The sequence below is a fragment of the Suillus paluster genome, assembly GCF_016628075.1.
Source record: "Suillus paluster strain FC165 chromosome Unknown EDB91scaffold_66, whole genome shotgun sequence".
NCBI classification, from domain to species: Eukaryota; Fungi; Basidiomycota; class Agaricomycetes; order Boletales; family Suillaceae; genus Suillus; species Suillus paluster.
The window spans coordinates 1-25,082 of NW_024537626.1; the positions used below are offsets into that span (position 1 = coordinate 1).

The window sequence follows — 25,082 nt, forward strand, 5'->3', positions numbered from 1 at the left end:
GTCGAAGGCGTGAAACATTCGCTGGATAGTCGCGGCTGTAAGGCGGGGATGACATAGACATGAATGGAACGTTAAATCGTGATTGCGACATCCGACTCGCGTCGGGGGTGGATATATGCGCCATGCTTCGTTGCAAAGGAGGTTCCTCACTCATGTGAATATATTCTCGCTTGCTAACTAGGGGAAAAGGTAACGTTGGAATGCAAGGACGAGGCTTGAGTCGCAGATCGCGGAGGTCCTCCTGGGGAGCCTTTGACGATAGAATCATAGCCGGCGTGTGAGAAGGTCTGGTTTGGGACCCTTTGGAAAGAAAAGAGGTAATATCGTGCTTCAGGTAATGTCCTAGTTCAGCGTTGCCCTTTCCCTGGGTTTGTATACAAACTTGATCCTCCCGAGAGACCCGGAGCGTATTCGACTTGGGCTGTGTATCCTTGGCCTTGGGAGCCTTCAAAGGTGCAGGTGCACGAGGCGGCTTTCGTTCTGCTTGAACTCTGAACGCATCCACAATTCGACCCTTTGGCGCCCGTTGATGTTGTTTTCGTCGTGTATCTTCGGAGACCTCCTGGGCACGGGGTTCTTGATTCGGGGGGCGACTGGCAGCATTTATGCGTGCGATGCTCCAGGGATTGGGTTTGTACTCTACAGTCTCGTGCCGCGAGGAGATGTCGAGCTCTTGGATGAGTTTGGAGTCGTCGGAGGGGATATTGGCTTTAGAGCTGGTTTCGGCCTCGGATTCAGAGTCTGATTCAGAGTCGAATGCGATACGAGCTCGAGTACGGTGGTTGAACGACCACGGGTTTTGGCTGTCCTTTACTTCTGGGGGATGCATGTGAGAAATCGGTAGTTCATAACCATTAGAGTATGTAGTGGTCTGGGTGAAAGCAAGCAGTGCTAAGTACAAAGTATAGGCGTTTGTTTGGCAACACCCTCTGACCCAAACAACGTTCACTTCCCGAAATGTTGAACCTTGATTCATTGAACCATACAATCTGTGTATTCGAACAGTTCATACAATGGCCTACTTCTCTTTCTTTCGCCCATTCCACTGACCAACTCGCATACAAGGCATAAAAGCGACGACGAGCACAAAAATCACAGGTGTTACTCACGCTTCTACACCCAGTATTATGCCACCAGAGCTAGAGCAGACGCTCGCTTTATTATCATCGCATCATTCTGTCCTCGGATATTTCCTCCTTTCGCGTGGGGACAATGTTAGTATCATACATCATTCAGGCGTTGTCTTTGAGGAAGAAGAAGTACGCGAACGTTATAGGCAAGATGGTTGAGAGCTTTGGAGGAAGTGAGCGGGTCAGAAGATCTGCTTTCGGATGATGTTTCTACTAAATACATATTGGGAGGTGAAAAATATCTTCTCGCGGTGTTGCATGACCCCGCTTCATAAATCTACCTTCTTCTATCATATCTCTTAGTATATCTCCGTTTCCCTTACGACAGTATCGGTAGGATCTCGCGATCCAAGGCATTTCATGATGGTGGACTCGCTCATTTGTTTTGCATTGTCGTAGGCAGCAGACTTAGCCTTAGAAATTCATGGCATATTATTGACACCAGGCTACCGCACTTCTCCACGCGTATGATGCTACATTAACGTTCTGGCGAAAACAACCACATCAGTATTAGAACTGGGAGGCAACGAGAAGAATATGGCTCACCCCAGGCACTGGACACAGTGAGTAATAACCATATTCACTCTCATCAACAACTGCCAGATAGATCACCAGTTACTTTGCAGCAAAAAACACAGTCGCATGTAATAAAACTCGCAATTACGGAGTCTGATCCACAATAAAACAAATAATCGTTGTCGTTGTTAAAACCGGAGAGACTTCCGCACTCCACTTTGCCTACGAGCAGGCGTAAGCACGCGTTCTATGGTCCACACGTCCAGAACACGCTAGGTTGCAAGAGTACTTACCAGGTTTGCCGCAGAATATGCCGACGGGGGTGATTTTAGATGCATCGGCTGCTACCCCAGCTATCACTGTGGCAGACATGATCAAAGTGGCGAGTGAGATGGATTTCATAGTTGGGATCCAAGAGAGGGCTCGGGCTTGATGGGTTTTGCTATTGAGTCGGAAGCCAGTACGTTAGTTTTATGCACACGTAGTATAGGAAGCAGCCAAAACATCCAATCCAGTGCGCCCGATGCTCGCATGATTGGATGTTCCTCTATTTCTGAATCAGGATCTCGAAAGTAGGATCAGAGTGCTCCGAGGTGATGGTACCTCTTGACATGACCCCCGATGACGTTGAGCTCGTAATGGAATTTTTGTAGCAAAGTCGATCCGCCTGCCTGAAGATCTCCTAAACGACTGGCGTGTGATCGAGTTCTTGCTCGCTTTCTGAGTCACTGGACACGTTCGCATTATAGGGCTACGCATGTATCCACAGTCAAATCCCTCGTATCTATGGGGAACTGCCACAAGTTGGCGGCGACTAATTAACACGCACTATAGTGGACTCTTGTGTTGACGGTGAAATCGATGGACCGGATATTTGCCAAAAAGTTGTAGCCGTAGGAAATGGATATAGCCTTCACCTTGAGCTTGAACGGGATATTGTAATAAGCGTGTAACACGGGCGAAGCAGAATATGCTCACCTCCACGGTACAACTCCGATCGATGAGGTATAAACGGTCTACAGGTTTTCCCGTGTGGGACTTGGGTATTACGAGCTGGCGGCTGAACATGGTGGCTGTGCATGGGGACTGACCAAGCGGGGGGACTTGGACTTTCAGACTTTGTACGTGTTTGGTCGATGTTGAGGATTTTCCAATTGTTCCAACTTGCTTGTGGTTCGATACTTACATATATAGTGAGTAAGTGCCATGCTACTAGTACCATCCCTCACACAACCCTCACATGATGAATCTTGTTAGCGTGGTCAACTCTACCGCCAACGAAATTCACCATGTCCAACACTGTAGCGCTCGAGGCGAGTCTTTGGGGATGACCGTCCCGCTGAGGCGCTCGCTGTTGGTGAAAATACATGACAGTCAGCGACTCAGAGTGTTGACTTTCTATTGCACTTGACAACTTGTACGATCCTCGATCATTGTTCTGAGGGCTAGTAGCTTCTCTACGCTAGGCGTCCTCAGAGAAATGATCGAGCGTCAAGATCGTTCGGTCAATCAAGTGTTCAACAATCTGGTTCTCTGGGGTGTTTAGATGCCTGCTTTTCAACAGCGGGTTCGAGAAAAACTCAGTTGTTTACCAGCTGCGATATCTCCGCTCTCCCCTCCATCCAGATCGCCGTCTTGTCTGTGTAAGTTGTCTGTCGATATTTCCTTTGCAGCACTGTGTCCTGTCTGGATTATACGGTGGGAACGAACAATCTGCTTGTCGATGAGACCTGGAAGTTCGCAGCTGATGTAGGTTGATCACCAACATGCGTACCTCAAGAAGGTCGCAGATAGTCTGGTGGAATCTGGCAGTGTTATACTACGGAACTCAGCAGTCTCGAGCCCGCTAGTATTTCCGCTCTTTCTTCCATAGGTCGCCGTCTTTTCTGCATCGTTAAGCCGTCCGTTAATATCTTCTTTGCTCCCTACTGATCATGCACAGTGTCCTGTCCTGTACCAAACATTATGATTATTGGTGAGACCTTATTGAGGTCTCAGTGTCGTTGTTTCTTTAATCAACGACACGCGTACCTTGAGAAGATCGCAGAGATCTAGAGTCTGTCGTCTGGCTGAAATCCGGCTGCGTTCTACTACAGAGCAGAATGAGAAAGAGTATGTCCTCGCGAAGTCGACGATCATGCCCAGTGAACATTGTACATTGCATGTGCGTGTCAGATAACATAACTAACGAGCAGAAGTTGGTTCGAGCCGGGAGATGATTTTTTAATCATGTCAAGTCACCCTTCTCCAGCCAACTTCTGCCCAGTTCGTGGACGGTTGTCCGCACGTACATGGATTGACGAAGGTCGTCGGAAGAGAGCTGTGAGTCGGAAACTTTCAGATTCGTTGTGCACCTTTTATTCTGATTAGCGCATGCATACATTCAGGGAAGTGCTCGACTGCTATGGTACCCTACATTTTGACAATGTACGACGGACAGTCATATGCTAATTGGGGAGTTTGTGACAGGGATCAGACACGGCGGTGCCGAGCTTTCCAGGAAGTAAATTTGCCAACATGTAAGTCTAACCGCGAGCTTGCAAAGGTTGATGCAACCCTTTCTTTTTCTGAATTCCACCCCCATCTAATGGCGCAGACAACGTCTTCTTCGCTCAATTCTTAGACACTGACGGGTTCACAAAGCCCCTTCCCTTGCTTCCCTCAGCGTCCCTTCCTATGAGTTGTTGGCGCTGCTCAAGGTAGCGCCAGTGCTAGTGGCTCAAGCCCTGAGAACATGGACGCTTCTACTCCCATGTTCGCATAGATCCAACTCGTCGGGAACACCTGCTATACATCCTACGACTACTCAGACCAAGACTCTGACTCTGACCATGACGACCGAGAGCAATAACTTGCTCCCCTAAACAGTCCCACCGCGTTACAGTCGGTGCTTGTTATATGTGGACTCGTACAGTGAGGATGTATCACCCTGTAGGCTGTAGTACGTGACCTCTGCTGTCGCTACTGACTTTCATGGTGGTCCAGTGAAGATTGGCTTTGATATACTGTGACACCACCCGTTAGTTGTGCGTCAATGTTCCCGCTCTGTGAAGCCTCATATATATCGTGTCAGCCCGTGTCAGTCCATGTCAAATCCCACCCATGTCTCGTCAACGCCGCGTCAAGCCTTACCCACGATCTCCCACGATCTCCCATGCCGCATCAAGCCTCAATCATGCCACGTGAAACCTCGATTATGCCGCGTCAATTCCGCGTCACACATCAATCATGCTGCGTCAAGCCTGTTGTGTCAAGAATACTCCACATCCTATTTCCAATGCAAGGTGTGCTGTCAATATCATATTTGTCTGTTGCCCACTCGAACATACTCGACCCGCAAGTTTCTTTGCCCAGTCATAGTCTTGGATCCGAAAACCTCCCCACTGCCCAGGCTGTAGTTCGCGTATACGAAGTCAGAACTCAATATGCAGATGACGAAGATCGCTGAAGGTCATACGGTTTTGCGGCATCCGACGGTTGACCCTCATCATGATGTTAAAGAAAGTGACAAACACAATGAAGAAATCGAAACGCGAGTAGGGTCGTCTGCAAGTGGTTCAGGAGCAGCATCTATCTCTGACCTGAAAGTGAAAACAAAAGGTCAGCGGCTGCGCGCACGAGTGCAGTTTGCGACAGTTTGTGGGTCGATGTACCTAGCTGGATGGAATGATGGGACTACTGGTCCATTACTCCCTCGGATACAAGCAGTGTATGGTGTAGGTAGTTTCGAACGCCTGCAGTTATCTCTGAAGTTGACTGTCCTACCGTCCTGACAGCTGAATTTCGCTGTCGTATCTCTGATATTTGTCATCGCATGCGTTGTACGATTTCACTTTTATACAAGAATCACTGACGTCTGAGTTACTGGATAGGGCTTCCTATCTGGAGCACTCGCAAATCTATATCTGGACGGTAGATTCGGCTTCGGAAAGGTAAGTCATCCGATTCGATGATCATTTTTTACGATCTCTGAGGTAGGCTCCGTGGTTTAGGTGATTGTGCTTGGTGAGACCAATTACTACGTTGAGGCCATAGTCGCCTTATTATTGTTCAGGATCAGCGTGTCAAGTTGTAGCGTACGCCATAGAATCAGCTGCCTTGCCATTTCCTGCATTCGTACTAGGCTACGCCATCAATGGCTTTGGAATGGCACTACAGGTAAGTAACACAAGTGATTCTGCAGCCCAAATGATCTTGGAACTAGGACGCACAATCGAATGGTTTTGTGGCCAGTCTCAAGGATAGTCCCGAGACGAAAATGGGGATCCTCCACGCGGTAAGTGTTGTCTTGAACGTGAGCTCTCAATTTATCTTGCTATTGAAAAGGTATACGGTGAGTTATACCTTCTTCCGTGTGGTGCAACGTAAAACCGTGATTAAGATCCTTTTTATTTAGGAGCTGGTGCTTTGTCGTCTCCTTTGGTAGCAACACAATTTGCTCAGCTCCCGCATTGGTCATTTCACTACCTATGCAGCCTCAGTGTCGCGTTCATGAACATTGTGTCGTTGATTGCAGTCTTTGGGCTCAAAACACAGGATGGTATGATGAGCACTCATGTCACTGAGGAAATGGCTAAGCATCTCACAGAGTGCCTTGCTCAGATTGGACAGCCAGCGGGCGACAAGGGCACGAGTGAAAGTAGCCAGTTCAATCAGATATTGCGACTCAGAGAAGTGCACCTCCTCGCCTTCTTCATATTGGTGTTAGTAGGAGTGGAGGTCACTGTAGGTGGTGAGTATGCAACTCAAGTGTAAAGGATGTTCACTCAGATTGGTGATGGTTCAGGCTGGATGGTGACATACATCATCGACGTGCGCGGTGGAGGTCCAAGTTCGGGATATATCTCATCAGGATTTTGGGGAGGTAAGCTCTTTCGAGCATGTTAGGGGGTTCCACTATATATCCACAAATAGGTATCATGATTGGCCGCGTCGTTCTTTTGTGGGTGAACAAAAAGGCAAGTCGATATCCCGTCCACGTAAGATGCAACATTAATGGATGCACAGGTCGGGGAACGTCGTGTCTTGTTCATTTACTCCATCTTCGCAATTGGGCTAGAGCTAATAGTATGGCTGGTGTCTTCGCTCGTTGGCGGAGGCGTGGCGATCGCAATGATGGGTGTAATTTTGGGACCGATGTACCCCATCGCTATGAATCATACAGTACGCATCCTCCCCGAGTGGCTCGTCACAGGTAATCTCGTGTTTAGTAGTATGGGTATGGTCAACTGAAACCTGAATCTAGGGTCGATCGGCTGGATAGCAGGGTTCGGACAAGCAGGTTCTGCGCTCTTACCGTTCTTAACGGGTGCCATTGCATCTAAGACGGGAATCAAGAGTTTACAGCCATTGTGAGTGTTATTAATAGTTCTGCCTGTGCCAAAACCAATTAACCAAAGTCTCGTTTCGATGATGGCCCTCTTGACCATCATATGGGCTTTGGTTCCAAGAACCGCTAGAAGAGCCGAATGATATTTGAAGACTCAACTCTAGAGAGTGTGACCGTATCCACGGAACTGTACCAATTCAACTGGCACTCGGAAATTTCCATACAATACAACTTAGAGCCTCATGCGTCAGCGATCAACTTATTTTCTACATACGTGCGGTACCGGGAGATATGAAATGGAATCACGATGTATTACTTATTGTTATAGACTTGGGGGCTCAGACTTCGGTAAGCGAGGGCATATAGAATATGACCGATTTGTGTGAAATCTCCGCAGACTCTGTGGGACAGGTCTGGGCAAAGTCTGTGCTGCGTCCAGTCTGCGTAGACTTCATGTAGACTGGCCAAATCCCGCATTTTATCATTAAGTTGTCTGTCAATATTTCCTGTTCTCCATATTGATCAGTGTGGATTAGTTTCGGTGGCATCAAACATTCCAATCATTGATGAGACCTTATGGAGGTTCGCATGCTGATGAAGCTAATCGTCGATGTGCGTACCTCAAGAGGTTGCAGATAGTCTGCACCGTCGTCTTGTGTAATCTGGCTGCGTTTTACTGCGGAACTACTCAACGAACACCGGGTAGTCGACTCGTGCGATGTATGAGGACTAAGAATGAACGAAAGTAGCACATGACTCACTGGTACCAGAACAACGATACCTATCATATCAAGTTAGTCAGGCATAAAAGGAGAGACTTTCCCTTTGATGCAGTCACAGTCTGCTTGGTCTGAAAACACTAAAAGAAGTTCGAACGCATATTCTTCGCAGTGTAACGATCCATCGTAGTCCTCTAGTGTCATCCGGGCCCGGAAGCTTCCCACCAGAAGGCCAACACAAATCAATGATATTGCACGGACTTCAATAGAACAAAAACTTATCTTTCTTTAGAGGATACAAAGCTCAGCGGCACCAAGTACAGTCATAAGCAAGTTCTTTGATGCTGGCTTCACAGGTTGAAGTGGCCGATTGATCTACTGAAGTGTCAGAATAAGTTTCCATTTTCTCCAGTTGAATTGAAAAGTTGTCATAATGAATAGTATAGAAGGAACACGAGAGACTGTGTAAAGCTAACTACGTGAATACACACTCGTAACCATGGGTCAACATGTCTGGCGCCAGCAACGAGTATGCTTTCGTGTCGTATACCTTACCGCTGCTACCACCATCACTTCACTGACAAGAGCGTGCACTATCCGTGAATGTAGAAAACATGCAGCAACAGATTATAATATAAAAGTCATCGAAAGTTCAACGAAAAAGTACAGCCCACTTGGAACATTATTCGGTCATCAACGTCATCAAACTGAGTCTGCAACTCCACGAAGTTTGTTGGTCCGTTGAACGCATGAGTGCAAGTGGTGCCTTTCAGCCTCTTTCGTCCTAAAAACAAGCGGGTTATTAATATCTACATCATACACAGATATTAAAACGCACGGCTTATTCAAAATACTGTCGGTGCCCCTGTAGAGCATGGCATCGTAGAAGAATGCGCCCACAATCATGCCAAGAATCGGGCCGAGGATAGGGCACCAGAGCCAATACTGATTCCTGAAATTGAAGACTTCGCGACCATATCCAACCATAGCGGTAAGGATACGGGGGCCTAGGTCACGAGCAGGATTAAGGGCGGCTCCAGTATCCATACCAAGAGATGAACCAATGGCAAGGAGTATTAAAAATAATGCAACAGGGAAAACGCCGGGAGGCGTAGGGCCATTTTTTTTATCCGTGGCCATGAAAATTCCAGTGATGAGCATAGCGGACCCTATAAACTACATCCGGTTGTCAGTATGCATTTAATTGAGGACTGTTAGTTATGCATGGACTCACTTCAGCGAAGAAGGCGGAGACTGAAGGGAGGTAATCGGCCTATACGCTCATAAGCTAAAGGAAGTCATACCGCAACAGGAGGTCAAAGCTCACTGCGTAGGTCCCAAAAAGGTTACCAGTTACTGAAATTGTACGAATATTGGAACCCCCTTCAACGATGTTGATTGCATGGTAGTAAGTCGCGTAGACTACACCTGATCCACACAAGGCTCCTAGAAGTTGTGCAAGGAGGTAGATGGGAACTTTCTTCCAGGGGAATCCGCGGACAGTGGCAAATGCTATAGTGACCTTGATGGTAGTCGGCAATCATTTCATGCAAAAATATTGATGGTGCACTCACTGCGGGGTTCAAATGACCACCCGAGTAGTTTACAGACATCCATACACCAAGGGAGAGTCCTGACGAACTTTTAAGGAAGATGCCGACGCACGAAAATACAAGGGTACTCACCTAGGGCCCAACATATGTTAGACGTGAGAGCGTCCTTTGAACAAGCACTAGTGAGCTTCAGTCCATCCATGACTTTTAGCGCCATGAACTCACCCCCCGAGGGCTGGCAGACACACTTGTGTTAGCGGAAAGATTCGCCTGGCAATTGCCACCACACCCAAGCAGGCATAGGATGAAGGCACCCATGAACTCGGCTGCAGGTGCGCTGATATGCTCCCTGAAACAGGTTCAATCAGCAAGCGTCAATAATTTGAGGTTTGGCACTACCTGATTCCTGACCATCGATTGGGGTACCGGGTGCATTGGTCGCAGTCAGCGAAGTTAACAATGCCTGTGGCAGAGACGCCGTTGACTCGAGTCGCGTGGAAGGTACTGGACGTCTCGTAATGATCCAGAGTGGGCTTTTCGACGATATCCGACATCTTACACCAAGCAAAAAGAAGGATCGAGGGCTAAAGCTGCTGGGGAAGAAGTTTTGGCAACCCTTTATAGCCTGGTTGTTATCGTCTATGATTAATATCACGTACAGGCGTTCAGGAGTCCGAACATGAGTGTAACGGATAGACTGCCTGCAGAAAGATCATATACATGTATTAATTTTGTTCAATACATACTTGTCCATATTAGCTGATCAGAATGCATGAAATATCAATTATGTACCTCGTTGAATTAATTCTCGACCACTCGTTTTTGCACAATCGTGTGTACTTCGTTGCATCGATTAAACTGTAAAAAACCGCGCTATTCCATGCAGGGAGATGTCGGACCAACAGGGTGTGCTATTCTTGACATCCAGCGCGGCGTTGTGTCAATGTCATGGCCGTCGGCTCTTTCCATCGACTGAACCGAGTTCAACTCGACGTAAAATCAAATCGAGTCGGTATAAAGTAAACGACGTTATACGTCTAAAGAGACAGGACTTTGTGAGTCCTGTATCATCAATAAGGAATGTATTAGGTATCGTAGGATATGACTTACCCCCAGTCGAGTGTAAGAGACTGGGGGAAAGAGAAGCGTAACAAATTACTACATTTGGTAAGTCCGCTGGCGTAGTGAACGAGAGTCAGAAACAAAAGAAAGAAAGATGCTACGATATTGAGGGGTTGATTTCCAACATAAGGTTGGCGGCGTCAGTTGCAGGTCCGTTTGGCTTCATAAAGTACTTCTTGATGATCTCGTCAAAGTGCTTCGAAAGGAAAGGCCTCGATTGCGCCGAGGTGACGTTACAGCAACTTCTTCGCAACTTTATCGGTCGAAATAGGTTGCTTGAATGGCTACATAGCAACTCCTTTTTTCTACCCACCTTGGGCTCGAGACCAGCTTCGCGACAAATCGAGTAGAACCTTTCTCCTGAGGAACAAGGTCACTTCGAGGCGGAAACTTCGCTGCGTCTTTGGACAGTCAACTACTTTAGAACCTCCAGCGGACCTGCAAAAGTTGCAAAAGATCATCTTTTGATGTAAGACGGTGTCTCGATGCTCGTATATCAGAAGCTGCTGGTTTTCTGTGTTGGATATAAGACACGATCTATACACTCTCATTTGTTGTTGAGCCATTGTACTTCGTGCTACTTATCAATAGCCAAGGCAAGCACCGAATTCGCGCGAAGAGGTCAGCAGCACAGCAGGACCTATAAACCTTGAAGCTTGGCGGTGAAAGTTCAGCCAAGATAAACAGCACCTTATCTTCGCCAGGTCAGACGGTCCCTCACATTCTTGTCAACGAGAATTGAGCACATGACCGGCGAGGCGCTTGTGCTCGTCACAGGACATTCCGGAAGTAGCATATGGTGTCATTTCTTCTCTCGTTGAGATACAAAAATCTGAAGACCTCATTAATATTTACTGATCTGTGATCCGATGTTGGGGAAGATAGCATATCTAACGGCAACTTACTTTCTACCTTAGGTGCGAAGGTTGAGACGTTCTCTTGCGCCATGGCATTTATATTATCTCCCCGTCCCAAGCGGTCTCGTCGCTGGGAGGGGTTATCAGTCCGATATGCAGTTTTCTCGTCCATTAAAACATTGTTAACGAGAAACCATCCTCCACAAAAGCATGTTGTTCAGCACGATTGGAGCCGAGTCATGTTACTTACACTGCTTGTAGGCACGATATCGTCAATGACGAATGTGAAGCTCGGGGGAGTGCGTACATGCAACGCTTATCAGAGTTGGCTAAACTGCCGTGATGTAAAGACCACATGAAGTTCATTGGGTTCAGATACGGAGTCACGGACGAAACAACGACAGGAGTTGCGGTGGTGTTAGGGCGGGGGGTCCGATCTCTGTTTCAGCAGTCACGAGACTGGCGGCGAAAAGAAAGAAGGGTCAGTTGATAGGAACGTGGTGTCACTACTAAATGCATTCCACAAAATGAGGTGGCTGATATGAGAGTGAGAATAAGTAATGCACGTTCGACGCTACGAAATGACGAAAGAAACTCAGGGATGTCACTTGAATGTCACTTCGTGTGCTTGGAACTGCTTGGAAATCATTCCTGCTGGGTCGAACAAGAATAGTAATGACATGAGCGACCGTTATGTGGCGTAATGATTTGGTGATGATCGATGATCATTGATCAACGGTTTGTAGTTTTTTTGCATCCTCAAACTTTGTACATGTTTGGTTGGTTCTTCGAATTTCTCCGAGTGTGACTCATTTACCTCTTGGTTCAATACCTCCTAGCAATAGTGAGTGTTGTGTGAGCGATGGGTAACATTACTACTAGTACCGTCCCTCACATAACCCTCATACGATGAATGTCGCATCAGCCGCGAACTAAATACATCGCACAAACACTCTCAAGCCCAAGATCTTTTGGGATACTGGAGTCAGTGTGACAACTCGCACGACCGTCGATCATTGTTCTGACAGCCCCTATCATCAGGCTAAGGTGGCGTCAGGAAGGTGATCGACATCGTGGTAAGATCGGTCTGGGCATTTAGATGGCTGTCGATCACAGGTTACTTAGCAGTCTCAAGAATCTTGAGCCGTTCATTGTTAAGTCACATCTGAAAATATTTCCTTTCCTCATACTGATAACTGTGCAGATTGTGTACTGTCTGGATTATTCTGCGGCACCAAACACGAGGGTTTAACCGGCGACACCCGTGCCTCAAGGGCGTCGCAGAGTCTGTGCACCGTCGTCTGGTGCAATCCGGCTGCGTTCCACTATAGTGCCGATATTATGGTTAGTCGAGGGGAAGATCGGTCAAGTTTTCGGCAATGTTGATGCGGCGACGTCCGCAGTCTGGTTCTGGTTTTCTGGGTGTATTATTTACCTGCATGTTGATGATACGTTCGAGCATGAACTTGGCAGTCCACTAGTATTCCACTCTTTCCTCCACCCTGATCGCCGTCTTGTCTGCATTGTTTTGTAAGCTGTTTGTCTATTAATATTTCCTTTACTCCGTTCTGATCACTATACAGTGTCCCGTCTGGATTATACGGTGGCACGAAACATTGATATTTTGATTGTTAATGAGACCTTCTTGAGGTAAGGGTGTCTCTGATTATGTTAATCGATGATGCGCGTACCTCGAGAAGGTCGTTGAGATCTAGAGTCTGTCATCTGGCGGAATCAGGCCGCGTTCTACTATGGCACTCAGCAGTCTTGGGTCGCCCACGCTCTTTCTTGATCGCCGTCTAGGCTGTATCGTTAAATTCCCTGTCAACATATCCTTTCCTCCATAAGTACTGATTAGCGTATCATGTATGGATTAGTTCCACGGTTCCGACCGTTTCGATTGTCGACGAGACCATCTTGCGGCATGTGCGTTCTTTACGCGCCCCAAGAAGGTCGCAGAGCTGTCGTCTGGTGGAAATACGGCCTTGTTCTACTACCGAGCAGAACGAGAAAGAGTACGTCCTTGCGAAGTCGAGGATTATGCCCAGTCAACATCGGACATTGCATGGGCGTATAACGCAACCCAACTAACGGGCAGAGGTTGACTCCAGTGGAGTCACAGACACATGTCAGTCACCCCTCTCGAGCTTATCTTTGTGGTTCGTGGACAATTGTCAAAAATGGACAGCTAACGAAGATGATCAGAAGACACCTGTGAGTCAGACGCTTTTAGGGATGTTGTTCTTGTATTTTGATGAGCGCATGCATACATTCAGGGGAGAACGGGACATCGAATACGCCCAGAGATAAGTAATTTCAAACACCGACGTGCCAACAAACGCCACATCAATCACATCTTGTCAGGGTGTCCATATGTTGGTGTGCATCATATGTAGTCTTATTATCTCGGGGTGACCATATTATCTTGGGGTGATCGTATATTATCTCGGGGTAATGAAATCACACTTTGTATGGCAAAAGGGAAGACAGTGACAATAGTCCGAATTGGAGGCGAAGAGACAAGTAGCAGACTAGTAAAGTAAAATGATCGGATCCCGTATGACGCCGGAGTTCCGTTTCTCTGGAATGGATGATCGAACCCTGGCGCAAGACCAAGCTCAACAACAAAAGGAAGGGTTTCAAAGCGATGGCAAACTCGATGATTCAAGATTACGAGCGCAAGGAAACGCTGGTGTGAGAGTGTGATGTTGAGAGGCCCACGTTCGGGAGATCGCGTTCTGCAAACCAGCGTCGGGAAGTGATCCTCTCAAGTGTGAAAGCTCGGTTACCAAGTATCTTCTGAACTGTACGTGAGTGAGGGGAAATGTTGGCATCGACAAAACTTGTATCTAGAAGGACAGACGAATACATTTCATGCATGTCGATATATTTTGGAGCTGCAGTGTTAACACAGCACGGTTACGCACGTCGCAGAACAATGTGTTAAATCTAGACAGCGTCACAGTCAGTCTCCTCAGCTCGTGTAACGGACTGAGATTACGATCTACCTAGACAGCGTCACAGTAAGTCTCTAAGTACGAGCGTTAGTGTCTAGGTAGTACGGCTAGTGCTGCCGCGGTCCGGTTCGGTCCGGTTCAGAGGCTCTGAGAACCGAGAACTGAACCATGGTCCGGTTCTACCAAATCATCGAACCCAGAACCGGACCGTTGAGAACCGTTCTTTGCGGTCCGGTTCAGTTTTTCTCTGGTCCGAATGTGAACTGAACCGAAAAATTTTCAAGCGCAAAAACAATCATTGACAGTACATGACATTGAGTAGCTAGTGTTGTTCCTGGCTCGGCTCGGCTCAAAAGCCGGGGCTAGGGCTCGGCCTGAGGAGGCTCAGGCTTTGAAAAAATGCGAGCCGGGCCTGCATAGACGGCTCAGGCTTGGCTCAGGCTCGGCTCGGCCTAGGCCATGGCTTATGACCAGAAAATGATCAATTCTCGTCTAGCACGAGTATAACTACCTCCCCATCCTCAGTGTCATCTACCTCACTCTGTAAATCAACATCTTCAACATCCTCGATCAGTGTAGTATCCCACTGGTAATTTTCCTTCGTCACTGGGGATCCTTCTCAAGAAGGCCCATTCAGCCAACAAAGTAGTCGACATCCTGTAAAATTGTAAGCTGAATGGTGATAAGGGGATTAGTAGGGATTGACGTACTTCCTTGAGGCTCTCTGCTCGTTCGAGCATGACATACGTTGATGACCAACGAACCTTCATGTCCATCAAGAGTTGCTTCGGTGTCCCACTTGGCACGATGTGTCCATCTTCATCACGCAGCTGGATATTTTTGAAGAGTTCTTTTTGCTGAGCAGATGAACGTTCCTGTTTAAAAAAAGCTTCGTTAGATGTGAGTCGTAATAAAGGTCTGAGTACACGAACCTTAACACATATGGCCCGAACCAACCCCACCTCATCGCGCTGTACTCCACGAGATGCGACGAGACCCATGTCAGGTTTTGTTGGGTCAAAATGGTCGGACTTGCTGTGTGCTGCAAGTAATGCCTGCATAGCAAGATTCATGATATGTGCAAGACAACTATAGTTAAATTAACATAGATTTTCAATGAATGATGCCAGAACACGTACCGTAAACGCTGTTTCTTGGTGTCAAACTTCTTGTTGGTTAAATCTTCAACATGTTTACCAAAATGTGTCATCATCATGTCGTTGTTTGCGGCGTTATGGCACATTATATAACCAATCTATAATGGTTTCAGAATCACCAATGTCAAACTTAACTATCACGAACCTTATGAGCTACACTGACAGTGCTTGTCCGAGCCTCTTTCCATTGTGTGCATTGTTAAGACACGTGAACCCGAGAAGTGCTGTTTGCACCATCCATTCACCAGGCGTTGACTCTTCGATCCAGGATCCAGTGACTGCAAAGTAGCCATCCACATTGGATGCTTGCCACACATCGCATGTGACATTGATTCGACCTTTGACTGCATCACTCTATCACAACTCGACATCAGTAGTAGTCAGTATGAAGTATATCTGAATATGTACCAGCAATCATGCTCATAGGTTTGTTAAATATTTCTTGAAAAGATCAATAATAGCTCGACGTGTCTGGCGTCGACCAGGGACTTGGACCCCATTGGTAGCACGCACCGCCACATCGATCATGTACTTAAAGGCCTTATGGTGGATTGCATCAACAGGCTGTATCATTTGAATAAATAAGCATGATCCAAATCCAACAAAATAGACACATACCTGATCTGTTTTGATGAGCCATTGAATAGCTGCCTCGCGAAAGAGCAAGTCCGAATATGGCACAATACGATCTTTTTCTTCCTGCTTGTGAAGGTGACCATTGAGCCGAGCTTGATTCTTGGCAGTGGCAGCAGCCTCTAACTTGCGGCGTTTGGTATCCCTCGGTAGCATGGATACAAACTTGTTTGCTTGGGCCCATTGAATATATTCGTCCTGTGAATGAACATGGTCAGCAGTGCATCCCACCCAAGTTGAGTACTTACATGGTGCAATGCATCCATATGTCGTCGCATCGTTGTCACTTCATTGACAAGCGCCACCGCTTTTTTCATCTTCTTGCTAGTTTCAGTTAGTTAGTGCTACATCACAAATAGAATATTATTCATTACCTGCACAATTCGCACTTGCGAAACTTCTTTCCCGGCTCTGAGTTGCTGGCATAAGGAGCTGAAAAAAAAATTATTAATGTCCTTGCTGCGATGCTCTTGGCGTGGTTTTTCAGGCTCGTCGATATCCATCACCTTGATGTCCTTGAGAAAGCCTTCAGCGTCGACATCATCATCAGCACGAACATGAGGAATATCAGGTTCATCTGGAGGTGGTGACTCATTGTCATCCTTGGGAGTGCGCGCGCATTTTTTTCCTGTTGGTGGCACGGCACATATTGGTCAGTACATGTCAAAACAAGAAAACTTAATATACCTTTGCTGAGCCGTTTCAAATTCAATTCACCATTGGACTCATGATCATCCCTTTCAAATTCAGTGATGGGAGTTTGAGTGTGTGAGGAAGGTCGCAAGGCAGCGCTGGCAGTGCGACTGGCATTATGAGCATTCCTGTGGGAGGGCAATTCCAGTTCAGCAGTGTTGTCTGCACTAACTACCTTGGCTGATGGCACAGGAACACATTTAGGGTGTCTAGGTGCTTCCTCACCATCAGAATAGACTTGTGGGACCATGTGAAAAAAACTTACATTCATTTTGGGCTACAAGGCCCCCATACAGCGGTCTGTGTGAACTGTACAGCTGTTTGGTAATTGCCGCACACAGACTGCAAATAAGAGTGAAAGCCGTGGCCTCCAGGCTTGGCCCAGGCCTACAGAAATATGAAGCCGAGCTCTGAGCCCTTATAGGCTGCCCTTAAGGCCCAGCTAGGCTCGGCCTAAATAGGACCGGCCAGGCCTGGCTCACGGCCTCAAGCCGAGCCAGGAACAACACTATGAGTAGCTAGTCCAATTACATACAAGCTGCATGCTCCTCTGCCTCTACTGCTGCAGACATATGTCCATTCCAATAAGCTGCCTTCATCAACTGCAGTGCATCAGCAAAACCCTGATTTGGCTACAGCGCCACAGCCACACAGCGTGTCACAGGTCACACAGAGTTTTTTGTAAAGGCTCTGCAGCATCACACAGGTACTGATTCTATGTAAAAATGAGTGTAATGTAGTCACAAACATATATATAACAAGATGGTATGCTAACAATTATGTTTTTTTGAGAAATTGTGTAGTGTGCAACACTGTGCAGTGCTGTACATGGGGGGACCTTGCTGTGACACTGTGATTGCTGTGCAGTGCTGCACAATGCTGCACATAGGGTTAGGGTTTTGCTGATGTGTGGCTGGTGCAAGTGCATTGTGGTGCAGAGTCGATGTGATTCCTCCACTGGAGAAGGCACGTTCAGACGGAACAGGACTGCCTTGAATGGCAAGGTAATCATGCGCAACACGAGCTAGTGTTGGATATTGCAGCAAGTGTACCTAGTAATCAAGAATGTAAGCTAGGAACAAATGAAATCAAGGGTGGACTTACACCCCACCATGCCACAACATTGTCCGTCTCCTCCAATGGTGAATTGAGGTATAAGGAAAGCTCTTGATGAGGGTTGTGTGTGCAATGGTCTGCAGCTTGATGTGCCATGACAGCATCATGCATCCAGGACTCACCATACCAAATAGAACCTTTTGTTGTCAACATGGCCATGGGCTCTTTGACATGCAATGCTGGGCCTGGCAGTGCTTCATAATACTTATCAAACTAAGCACCCATCTTAAGTTAGAGACCGGCAAGATACTATGTAACTGTATGTCTCACTTACCAGGCAAAGAGACAAGAAGCGCTTGAGGCACTTGAACAAGGATGCCCAGCGTGTTCTCACCCATGTCAAAATCTTGCGAACGGCAACACCTTCTTCCTTGCACAATTTTCTGAAGAATGCTTGGGCTTGCGGTGATTTGCAAATCTAATTTGTTGTGTCAATAAGAACTTGAAGACAAAGAAACAGAGGAAAGGGACTTTACCTGTTTGATGAGAGCCAGTGCTTTTCCAACAGCGTCACCAACATCAAAACCATCTTCAATAATAGCTTCAGGATCATGCTCCAATGCAGCGAGTTGTTCAGTTAAGCTGTCAACATCAGCATCCTCACCACAATTGATAGTGTGACAGATCTTTTTGAGTATTGTTGCCTGAGGGGTGGATGCAACTGCGTCAACAAAGTGTTGCACAGCCAGATTTAAGATGTGCTCTTGACAACGGATGCGATGGGGACCCAGAAGCCAGCTACCATCCTCATCATCCTCATTTATGACTCTTGCAACTTCCCTCATGGCAGTGTCATTATTTGAAGCGTTATCTGGCATCATCCATCCAACCTATGGGCAAAGTCAATCCATAGCTAAAACAAGACAGACTCCAGACTAACCTTCTTGCAAATATCATACTTGTCGATCGTCTCAACAAGTATATGGCCAACAGTCTGGCCACTGTGGTTGCCTTCAATGTGAACAAAATCAAGCTGCTCATTTTTGAGTTCCCACTGCAGTGGTTTGTCAGGAGGGCTCCAAATGTAATGCCCAGTGACGGAAAAAAAAGGTTCGCCGATGATCAATGTCCATGAATCAAACATCATCAAAATAGCGCTGTCAATATGCTAACAAAATGTTTCAGGACTTGCGACAATATAAGCAGGAAAAAACTCACCGCCAGACAGTTCTTGATAGTTTCGCCCACGGTTGTCACTCGAGATTTGATGGTATTCATTAACTTGGTGTGATGCGGGATATCTTTTTCGGTTAAAGATGGATGTGTATACTGCAGCAAACATCAAAATGTTGGCTTATCAATTAACTGTATTGCCTTGTCTTCCGTCGCGATGAATTCCATGATGTATTCAAGTAACCCTTCCTTGGTAAATATGGGCGGCTTCAAGACAAGGCTGGCATTGAGAGTTGTTTGCGTCACAGTCATATCTTCACCAGGTGGGATTGCATGAGCGTGCATTGTGGTGCCTGCAGCTTCACAGTGTTCCTGGTATACTTGAAAGTGAGTGCATTTATTGCACACAATGTGCGTCCACAATGTTGAAGTGCCACCATGAAATGTGTGCCTTGAGACTGGTTCACCAGCAGCCCTTATACAAAGTTAGAAACAATTGAAAAAATAGACAATCAACTTACTTGCACAGGTTGCAGACCCACCTGTCAGAAGCACGGGTGAATATTGTATGGACACCTGCTGTACATTCACTTTTGGAAACCTAAACATGAATGTTAGTGAAGGAAGACGATGAGTATAAGAGGTACATACTGTCTGAGTGGTGTCTCCACTCTTGGATTGAGCTTCATCAGCCTTGTCATTGTCTGGTTGAGGGATTGGTTCATCAGAGGATGGTTTGCCTGGTTTGTCTAGATCAGGGGGAGAAGAAGGGACAACCTCGTCATCCTTGTCGTCAGGATACAGAGGAGACAAGAATCACATAGTGACTTTTTTAGGTGCTGGAGGGTCTGCCACAGTGCTTGATAATGCACACACACACTTCCTTGTGCCCGAGGATGAAGAACAGGCATTGTCAGCATCATGAACATGAGCTGAGGGCTTTGTAGGGCAGCCAGAGTGCCAAGAACCACCTGTGACAGTTGCTGGGGTGCGTCCAGCCTTGAGTAGAATGGAGAAGGCATTTGTCATGGATGCTGCTGATGGGACCTGTGGCAATGGGACATCGTCATCAGGATCGTTGTAGAACTTGATCTCAGAAGCGTCCTTGAGGGAGCCATAAGCATTGAGAGCACAGGAGTCTTGAGACATTTTCAGGGAGATAACTAACTCATGATTTCGTTGTCGTCACCTCATTTTGTACACAGAGCATGGAGAAAACACCAGCATATCACAGAATATTGGTATCCTAGGAGATAAGTCAGAGTAAAAAGCCAGTGGAGGATCATAATCATCTAGGAAGATGTAGAGACTTAAAGAAACAAATATCTGTGACATAAATAAGCATATGTCAGTGGGTGAGAGAATTGAAAGTTCAATTGGTTACTACTTACCTTCAAAAAGGCTAAATGTAGCCTGACCAGGTTACCAACAGTGCAAATCCTGAAGGTCGGTCTGACGTCCAGGTAAGTGATGTTGAAGTAAGAATTGACAAGGGTTCAGAATGGTTGGGCAAGGCCAAACCGAAATGGAACAGTTCGGGAGGAGCCAGAACTGAGAACCAGAAAATGGTCCGGTTCTGACTGATGTCAGAACCATGGACTGAACTGTGGAGAACCGGACTGTGGCAGCACTAAGTACGGCGGGATGAAAAGACAACTTACCCTCAGCTCATGTAATGGACTGAGGGAAGAGGCATATGTAACAAGACGGGTATATATATTGTGGTTCGTATCCCTGTGGTATAACTCCGACGTGTTGTTGTGCTGCATCACTTATGTGCTCGCTCATGCATCAACACTCCTCCTTGATGTGTGTCCAACAACACTCCTTGTTAGGTACCGTGCCGAGCTCAAGAAGCGGAGGGGTCGGGGCTTGGCTTCAGCTCTTGCGCTGCGCCCTTAGCCGAGTATGTGCCCTGAATTTGGAGTGGGTCCAACATTGTCCGATGATAGGATGAGTGGTCTGCTTTGGTCCACTTTGAGGGTTGGGAGGTAAGTGCTAATAGTGGTGGGCCAACTAGAAGTGGAGCAGAGAAGGCAGAGGATAAGGCAGAGGGTGGATAGGAGCAAAGGGGGATGATTGATAGGGGTGGAGAAGTAAAGGGGGAGACTTAGAGCATGGCTCTAAGTCAGAGGTGACAACAGGACGAAACTTGTGTCCAGAGGAGGCAAGGTCCTACTGAGAATTCTCACAAGTAGAAACTGTAAGAAGACAAGTAATATTAAGACTGGGGAAAATATCTAAGTACAGGATATGTTATATACTTCTAAGTGTGAGGCAGTGATTAGGAGACTTATGTTATAAAGTTGTGTACCAAGGATATAGTTTGTAAGTACTTACACAGGCGAAGACATAAGTCGGAGCGGATATCAATATGTATGCATTGGATCAGCAATTGAGCGGTAAGAGGAGTTACCGGTGATCCGGAAGTAAGGGTCTATGTACCGAAGGGGAAAGTATATATCTAAAAGGGGAAAGAGGTTCCAGTTGAGTGGAGACATTCTAGAAGGTGACTGGTCGGGCGGTCGAGTGGAAGCGTAGGAGTGGATGCAGACTGTGATTGGATGGAGCAGAGGATGGATGGGGCAGAAGTGGTCAGAAGGTGCAGAGGATATTGATATTGAAGCGGTCGGATCAGGTATATGACACTCCTCCTCAATTGGTTCACTGTAGGCCAAGGCATTCCTGGATGTGTTCAAAGTCTTTGTGTGGCAGTGGTTTAGTGAAGATGTTGGTGAGGTTGTCTTTGGATTGCACATAGTGTAGTTTGAGTTGGCCAAGTTCAACTTTTTGATGACTGGAATGGTGCTTGATATCAATCCACTTGACGTACGTGTGAAATGATGAATCTTCGGTGAGGATAATGCTTCCATTGTTATTGCAAAGGAGGGGGGTGGCTGAGAGTTGGGTGAACTCAAGTTCTAGAAGGAGGGAGCGCAGCCAGGTAATCTCGGATGCAGCTTCAGATGCTGCCACATATTCAGCCTCGCATGTTGAGAGAGACATGGTCTTCTGCTGATGCGCGCTTCAAGTGACCATACCTCCACCGAGAGTGCAACAGTATCCACTGACAGAGTGACAAGTATTGGGGCAGCCAGTGAGATCGCTGTCAATATATCCAAGCAGGCATGCAGTGTAATCGCCATCGAGTGTAAGTGCAATGTTGTGAGTCCCTTTGAGGTAGTGAACAACTTGTTTGGCAGCCTCCCAGTGGGCATGTCCATAGCAGTCTAAGAATTTACAGAGCTGTTGGACCGCATAGGCAATGTTGGGTTGTGTGCCAATAGTGATATACATGAGGGAACCAACAAGTGAGCGGTATGGGGTGCGTGCCATGAGGTCACATTCGGCATTGGTAGAGGGTGCATGATGACAGCGGGACAAGTGTAGCCCAGGTTCCATAGGAGTGGAGATAGGTACTGCATCCTTAAGACCAAATTGCACAATAACACAGTCGATTAGAGGACCCTGAGAAAGGCAGATAGTGCGCGCTGTGTGGTCACGTTCAATTGCAATGCCAAGACAGAACCAAGCTTCACCAAGGTCAGAGATGGTCCACTTTGTGCGCAGTTGGTCCTTAAAGGAAGAAATAACACCCTTGGAACTCCTGACGGTGAAGAAATCATCCACATGGATAGTGACAAGGAGAATACCCACGTCAGTGCGACGGTAGTAGATGCAATGCTCACACTTGAGTCGGATTAACCCCCAGGACAGCATGGCCTGGTTCAAGGTGCAATTCCAGACAAAACCTCCCTGCTTCATCCCATATAAAGCCTTTTGTAACTCCCGGACATGATCCTCTTTGCCAGGTTTGACAAAGCCCTTGGGTTGCTCCATGTAGCATACCTCATCAGAGTCGAGAAGGCTATGAAGGAAGGCCATTTTGATGTCGATCTGATCAATTTCCCAGTTGAGAGCAGTGCCAAGGTGAGCAAGAACATGGAAGACTCCATACGAGTGGTTGGTGCAGAGGTCTTAGTATAATCTTGGCCCCAGACAGCAGAGTAGCCTTTGCACACATATTGAGCCTTAAAGTGCGCTGGGTTACCATTATGATTGTGTTTCAGTTTGAAAATGGGACGTCTGCACCTAACTTTATGACCAGGGGGAGCAGAAGATCATGGAACAAGCTTGTACACACCAAGGTCCTTGAGAGAGGCAAACTCCTCCTGGAGGGCTGACATCCACTCGGTGGCATTATCAGATGCCATGACTTCGGAGTAGGTAGAGGGATCATCGGACATCTCATTCTCAAGGTGGTCAGGCATGGCCGTGAAAATATCAGTGAGACGAGCAAGCTCCTCCTCAGAGAGCGCAGCAGCAAACACATCAGGGACAACAGGGAAGGGAGATGTGAGTGTGGGGCTGGGGGGGAGTGCCTGCAGATGCTCGGCAGTGATAGCGGTGGTCTGAACAGCACACTGTGTTGCAGAGACAAAAGACTTACCCTCTGCAGTGCATCGTTTCTCAGAAGATACAGGAACACAAGAAGATTGACGTAGGGCTGGAGGTTGCTCAGGTGGTGACACAGGCAGGGGAACAGATGCAGGAGAAGGTTCAGAGACCAGAGAGGTGTTGGAATCACCAGCATCAGAGTCATTGAGAACAACACCAGGTTGAAGAGGTGTGTGGCAAGCATTGTGAGACTCTATAAAGGAGAGACAAAGACCTTGTTACAGTAACATGAGCATTACACGTCATTTCATTCTTTGGATGCATTGAGACCTGGACCATGGTTACGATTCTATTCTTATCTCTTTCTTTTTGATCCCATTGTTCTGAAATGCAAGAAGCTCTCACTTCTACCCCTATATCACAAAAGCCACGGCTTCTTCCAAACCCTATGCCCTAACCACTATATTGGTTCCTTCATTGATGGGGATTCCCCATGCCCTTTGCCCTTACCGTTCAACCGGTACTACCTACCCTTTTCAGTATGTGACTCATACATACCCTCAACCCTTACCATTACTTCGGTACTACCTCTGTACCCTGTACCCTTACCGTTCCACCGGTATCTCACTTTACGTATATATATTACTCCTCTTTGTAGATAGGTTCTCTAACTTGAATCTACTCGGTTCTCATCTGAACTTGTCATTGGGTCTGAACTTCTCTTACCTAAAGAGAACTCCCTCTGTACACAGAACCATTGTCTCTTGAGTTGAATCCTGTCTCTTGGATCATATCCTCGAGAAACTCCAATTGACTCTACACAAGTAAGGGCTTCAACCCTTACTCAGACTTAGCGCAGGCAAGCTCCTTGCTGGGCTAGTGCTGAAGGCCACACTTCGAACACCCTTTACAGGTTTAGCGTCGCCGGATCTCATCTGAGAGGTTTCGCGTAATAGACCTTATGAGACACACAATGATAACAATGGTAGGCTTTTGAGTCAAGTGAGTAGCCAATCAGAACACACTCAATGGAACGGTTGTAGACCATAGGGTTGTGCTGGTTCTGGATGAGGACACAAGCATGACAGCCAACTTTGCGAAGATGAGATAGGTCAGGTTTGTGCCCAAACCAGCATTCATAAGGTGTATGTCCAGCTTGCAAACACACAGGAGTGCGGTTAGAGAGGTAGCAGGCGGTCAGAACAAACTCATCCCAATGGTTCACAGGCACATTACAAGCAGATCGCATAGCACGAGCCTTCCCCATGAGAGTGCAGTGCAAGCATTCAACACGACCATTCTGCGCAGATGTGTGGGGGGTGGTAAACTGGTGCTGTGTACCACATGAGAGGAGCCACTCCTGCATGGACGTAGTCTTGAGTTCACCATTGTCAGAGTGATAAGTACCAACCTTCAGCCCAAGTTCGAGTTCACGTGTGCATTCCCAGGCCTGTAGTGCAGGAGGGGCATCCACTTTTGATGCAAGCATAATTGCCCAAGCATAAGATGAGAAATCACCAATAATGTCCATCACATATTGATTACCCACAGCTGAAACAGTGTCTGGATGCTCCATGAGGTCAACATGCACAATCCCTAACTTCCTAGTAGCCCTATCCCCCATACAAACCTTCGGGATACTAGTCCTGGTCTGTTTACCAAGGATGCAATCGTCACAAATGGGAGGTTCAGTAGAAAGATTTATGGGCATACCAGTGGCATTACTGGAGCGTGCGAGGTCATACACAGCGCAATAGTTCGCATGACCAAGACAATGGTGCCAAGATTG

General features: G+C 47.0%; 7 protein-coding genes across 7 annotated transcripts; 2 read left to right on the top strand and 5 right to left on the bottom strand.

Annotated features, from left to right (window-relative positions):
• Positions 1–264: 264 nt before the first annotated feature.
• Positions 265–860, bottom strand: EDB91DRAFT_1306757 (uncharacterized protein; the record flags this gene model as incomplete). Its single annotated transcript, XM_041325048.1, has 2 exons — positions 383–860; positions 265–300 (listed from the first exon to the last, which is right to left on the bottom strand). Exons 1-2 carry the CDS (start codon positions 827–829, stop codon positions 265–267), a joined length of 483 nt encoding a protein of 160 aa, XP_041173300.1. The 5' UTR covers positions 830–860.
• Positions 861–1,103: 243 nt separating this feature from the next.
• On the top strand, positions 1,104–1,259 carry EDB91DRAFT_1037735 (uncharacterized protein; the record flags this gene model as incomplete). Its single annotated transcript, XM_041312837.1, has 1 exon — positions 1,104–1,259. A coding segment is annotated over one exon (156 nt), but the record flags the coding sequence as incomplete, so codon positions are not given.
• A 183-nt stretch (positions 1,260–1,442) lies between these two features.
• EDB91DRAFT_1155236 (uncharacterized protein) lies at positions 1,443–2,139 on the bottom strand. The gene is made up of 3 exons (XM_041319588.1): positions 1,940–2,139; positions 1,677–1,868; positions 1,443–1,616 (listed from the first exon to the last, which is right to left on the bottom strand). The coding sequence occupies exons 1-2, from the start codon at positions 2,046–2,048 to the stop codon at positions 1,720–1,722; spliced, it is 258 nt and encodes an 85-aa protein (XP_041173302.1). The 5' UTR covers positions 2,049–2,139; the 3' UTR covers positions 1,443–1,616; positions 1,677–1,719.
• Positions 2,140–4,821: 2,682 nt separating this feature from the next.
• EDB91DRAFT_1330417 (major facilitator superfamily domain-containing protein) lies at positions 4,822–7,131 on the top strand (the record flags this gene model as incomplete). The annotated part of the gene is made up of 14 exons (XM_041325355.1): positions 4,822–4,930; positions 5,235–5,362; positions 5,423–5,467; positions 5,519–5,578; positions 5,639–5,651; positions 5,701–5,804; positions 5,851–5,926; positions 6,043–6,186; positions 6,235–6,378; positions 6,433–6,510; positions 6,561–6,604; positions 6,654–6,840; positions 6,892–6,997; positions 7,046–7,131. 14 exons carry the CDS (start codon positions 4,822–4,824, stop codon positions 7,116–7,118), a joined length of 1,311 nt encoding a protein of 436 aa, XP_041173303.1. The 3' UTR covers positions 7,119–7,131.
• A 1,265-nt stretch (positions 7,132–8,396) lies between these two features.
• Positions 8,397–9,801, bottom strand: EDB91DRAFT_1252309 (major intrinsic protein superfamily membrane channel protein; the record flags this gene model as incomplete). The annotated part of the gene is made up of 8 exons (XM_041323495.1): positions 8,397–8,478; positions 8,533–8,870; positions 8,929–8,967; positions 9,022–9,216; positions 9,269–9,327; positions 9,380–9,413; positions 9,473–9,596; positions 9,659–9,801. 8 exons carry the CDS (start codon positions 9,799–9,801, stop codon positions 8,397–8,399), a joined length of 1,014 nt encoding a protein of 337 aa, XP_041173304.1.
• Positions 9,802–12,733: 2,932 nt separating this feature from the next.
• Positions 12,734–13,533, bottom strand: EDB91DRAFT_1155279 (uncharacterized protein). The gene is made up of 3 exons (XM_041319589.1): positions 13,503–13,533; positions 13,415–13,440; positions 12,734–13,354 (listed from the first exon to the last, which is right to left on the bottom strand). The coding sequence occupies exons 1-3, from the start codon at positions 13,515–13,517 to the stop codon at positions 13,162–13,164; spliced, it is 234 nt and encodes a 77-aa protein (XP_041173305.1). The 5' UTR covers positions 13,518–13,533; the 3' UTR covers positions 12,734–13,161.
• Positions 13,534–16,261: 2,728 nt separating this feature from the next.
• EDB91DRAFT_1085179 (uncharacterized protein) lies at positions 16,262–20,044 on the bottom strand (the record flags this gene model as incomplete). Its single annotated transcript, XM_041315859.1, has 14 exons — positions 16,262–16,297; positions 16,348–16,601; positions 16,661–16,903; positions 16,932–17,053; positions 17,369–17,381; positions 17,905–17,995; positions 18,057–18,200; positions 18,259–18,323; positions 18,525–18,612; positions 18,941–19,051; positions 19,304–19,370; positions 19,417–19,496; positions 19,547–19,681; positions 19,772–20,044. The coding sequence occupies 14 exons, from the start codon at positions 20,042–20,044 to the stop codon at positions 16,262–16,264; spliced, it is 1,722 nt and encodes a 573-aa protein (XP_041173306.1).
• Between the last annotated feature and the right edge of the window lie 5,038 nt (positions 20,045–25,082).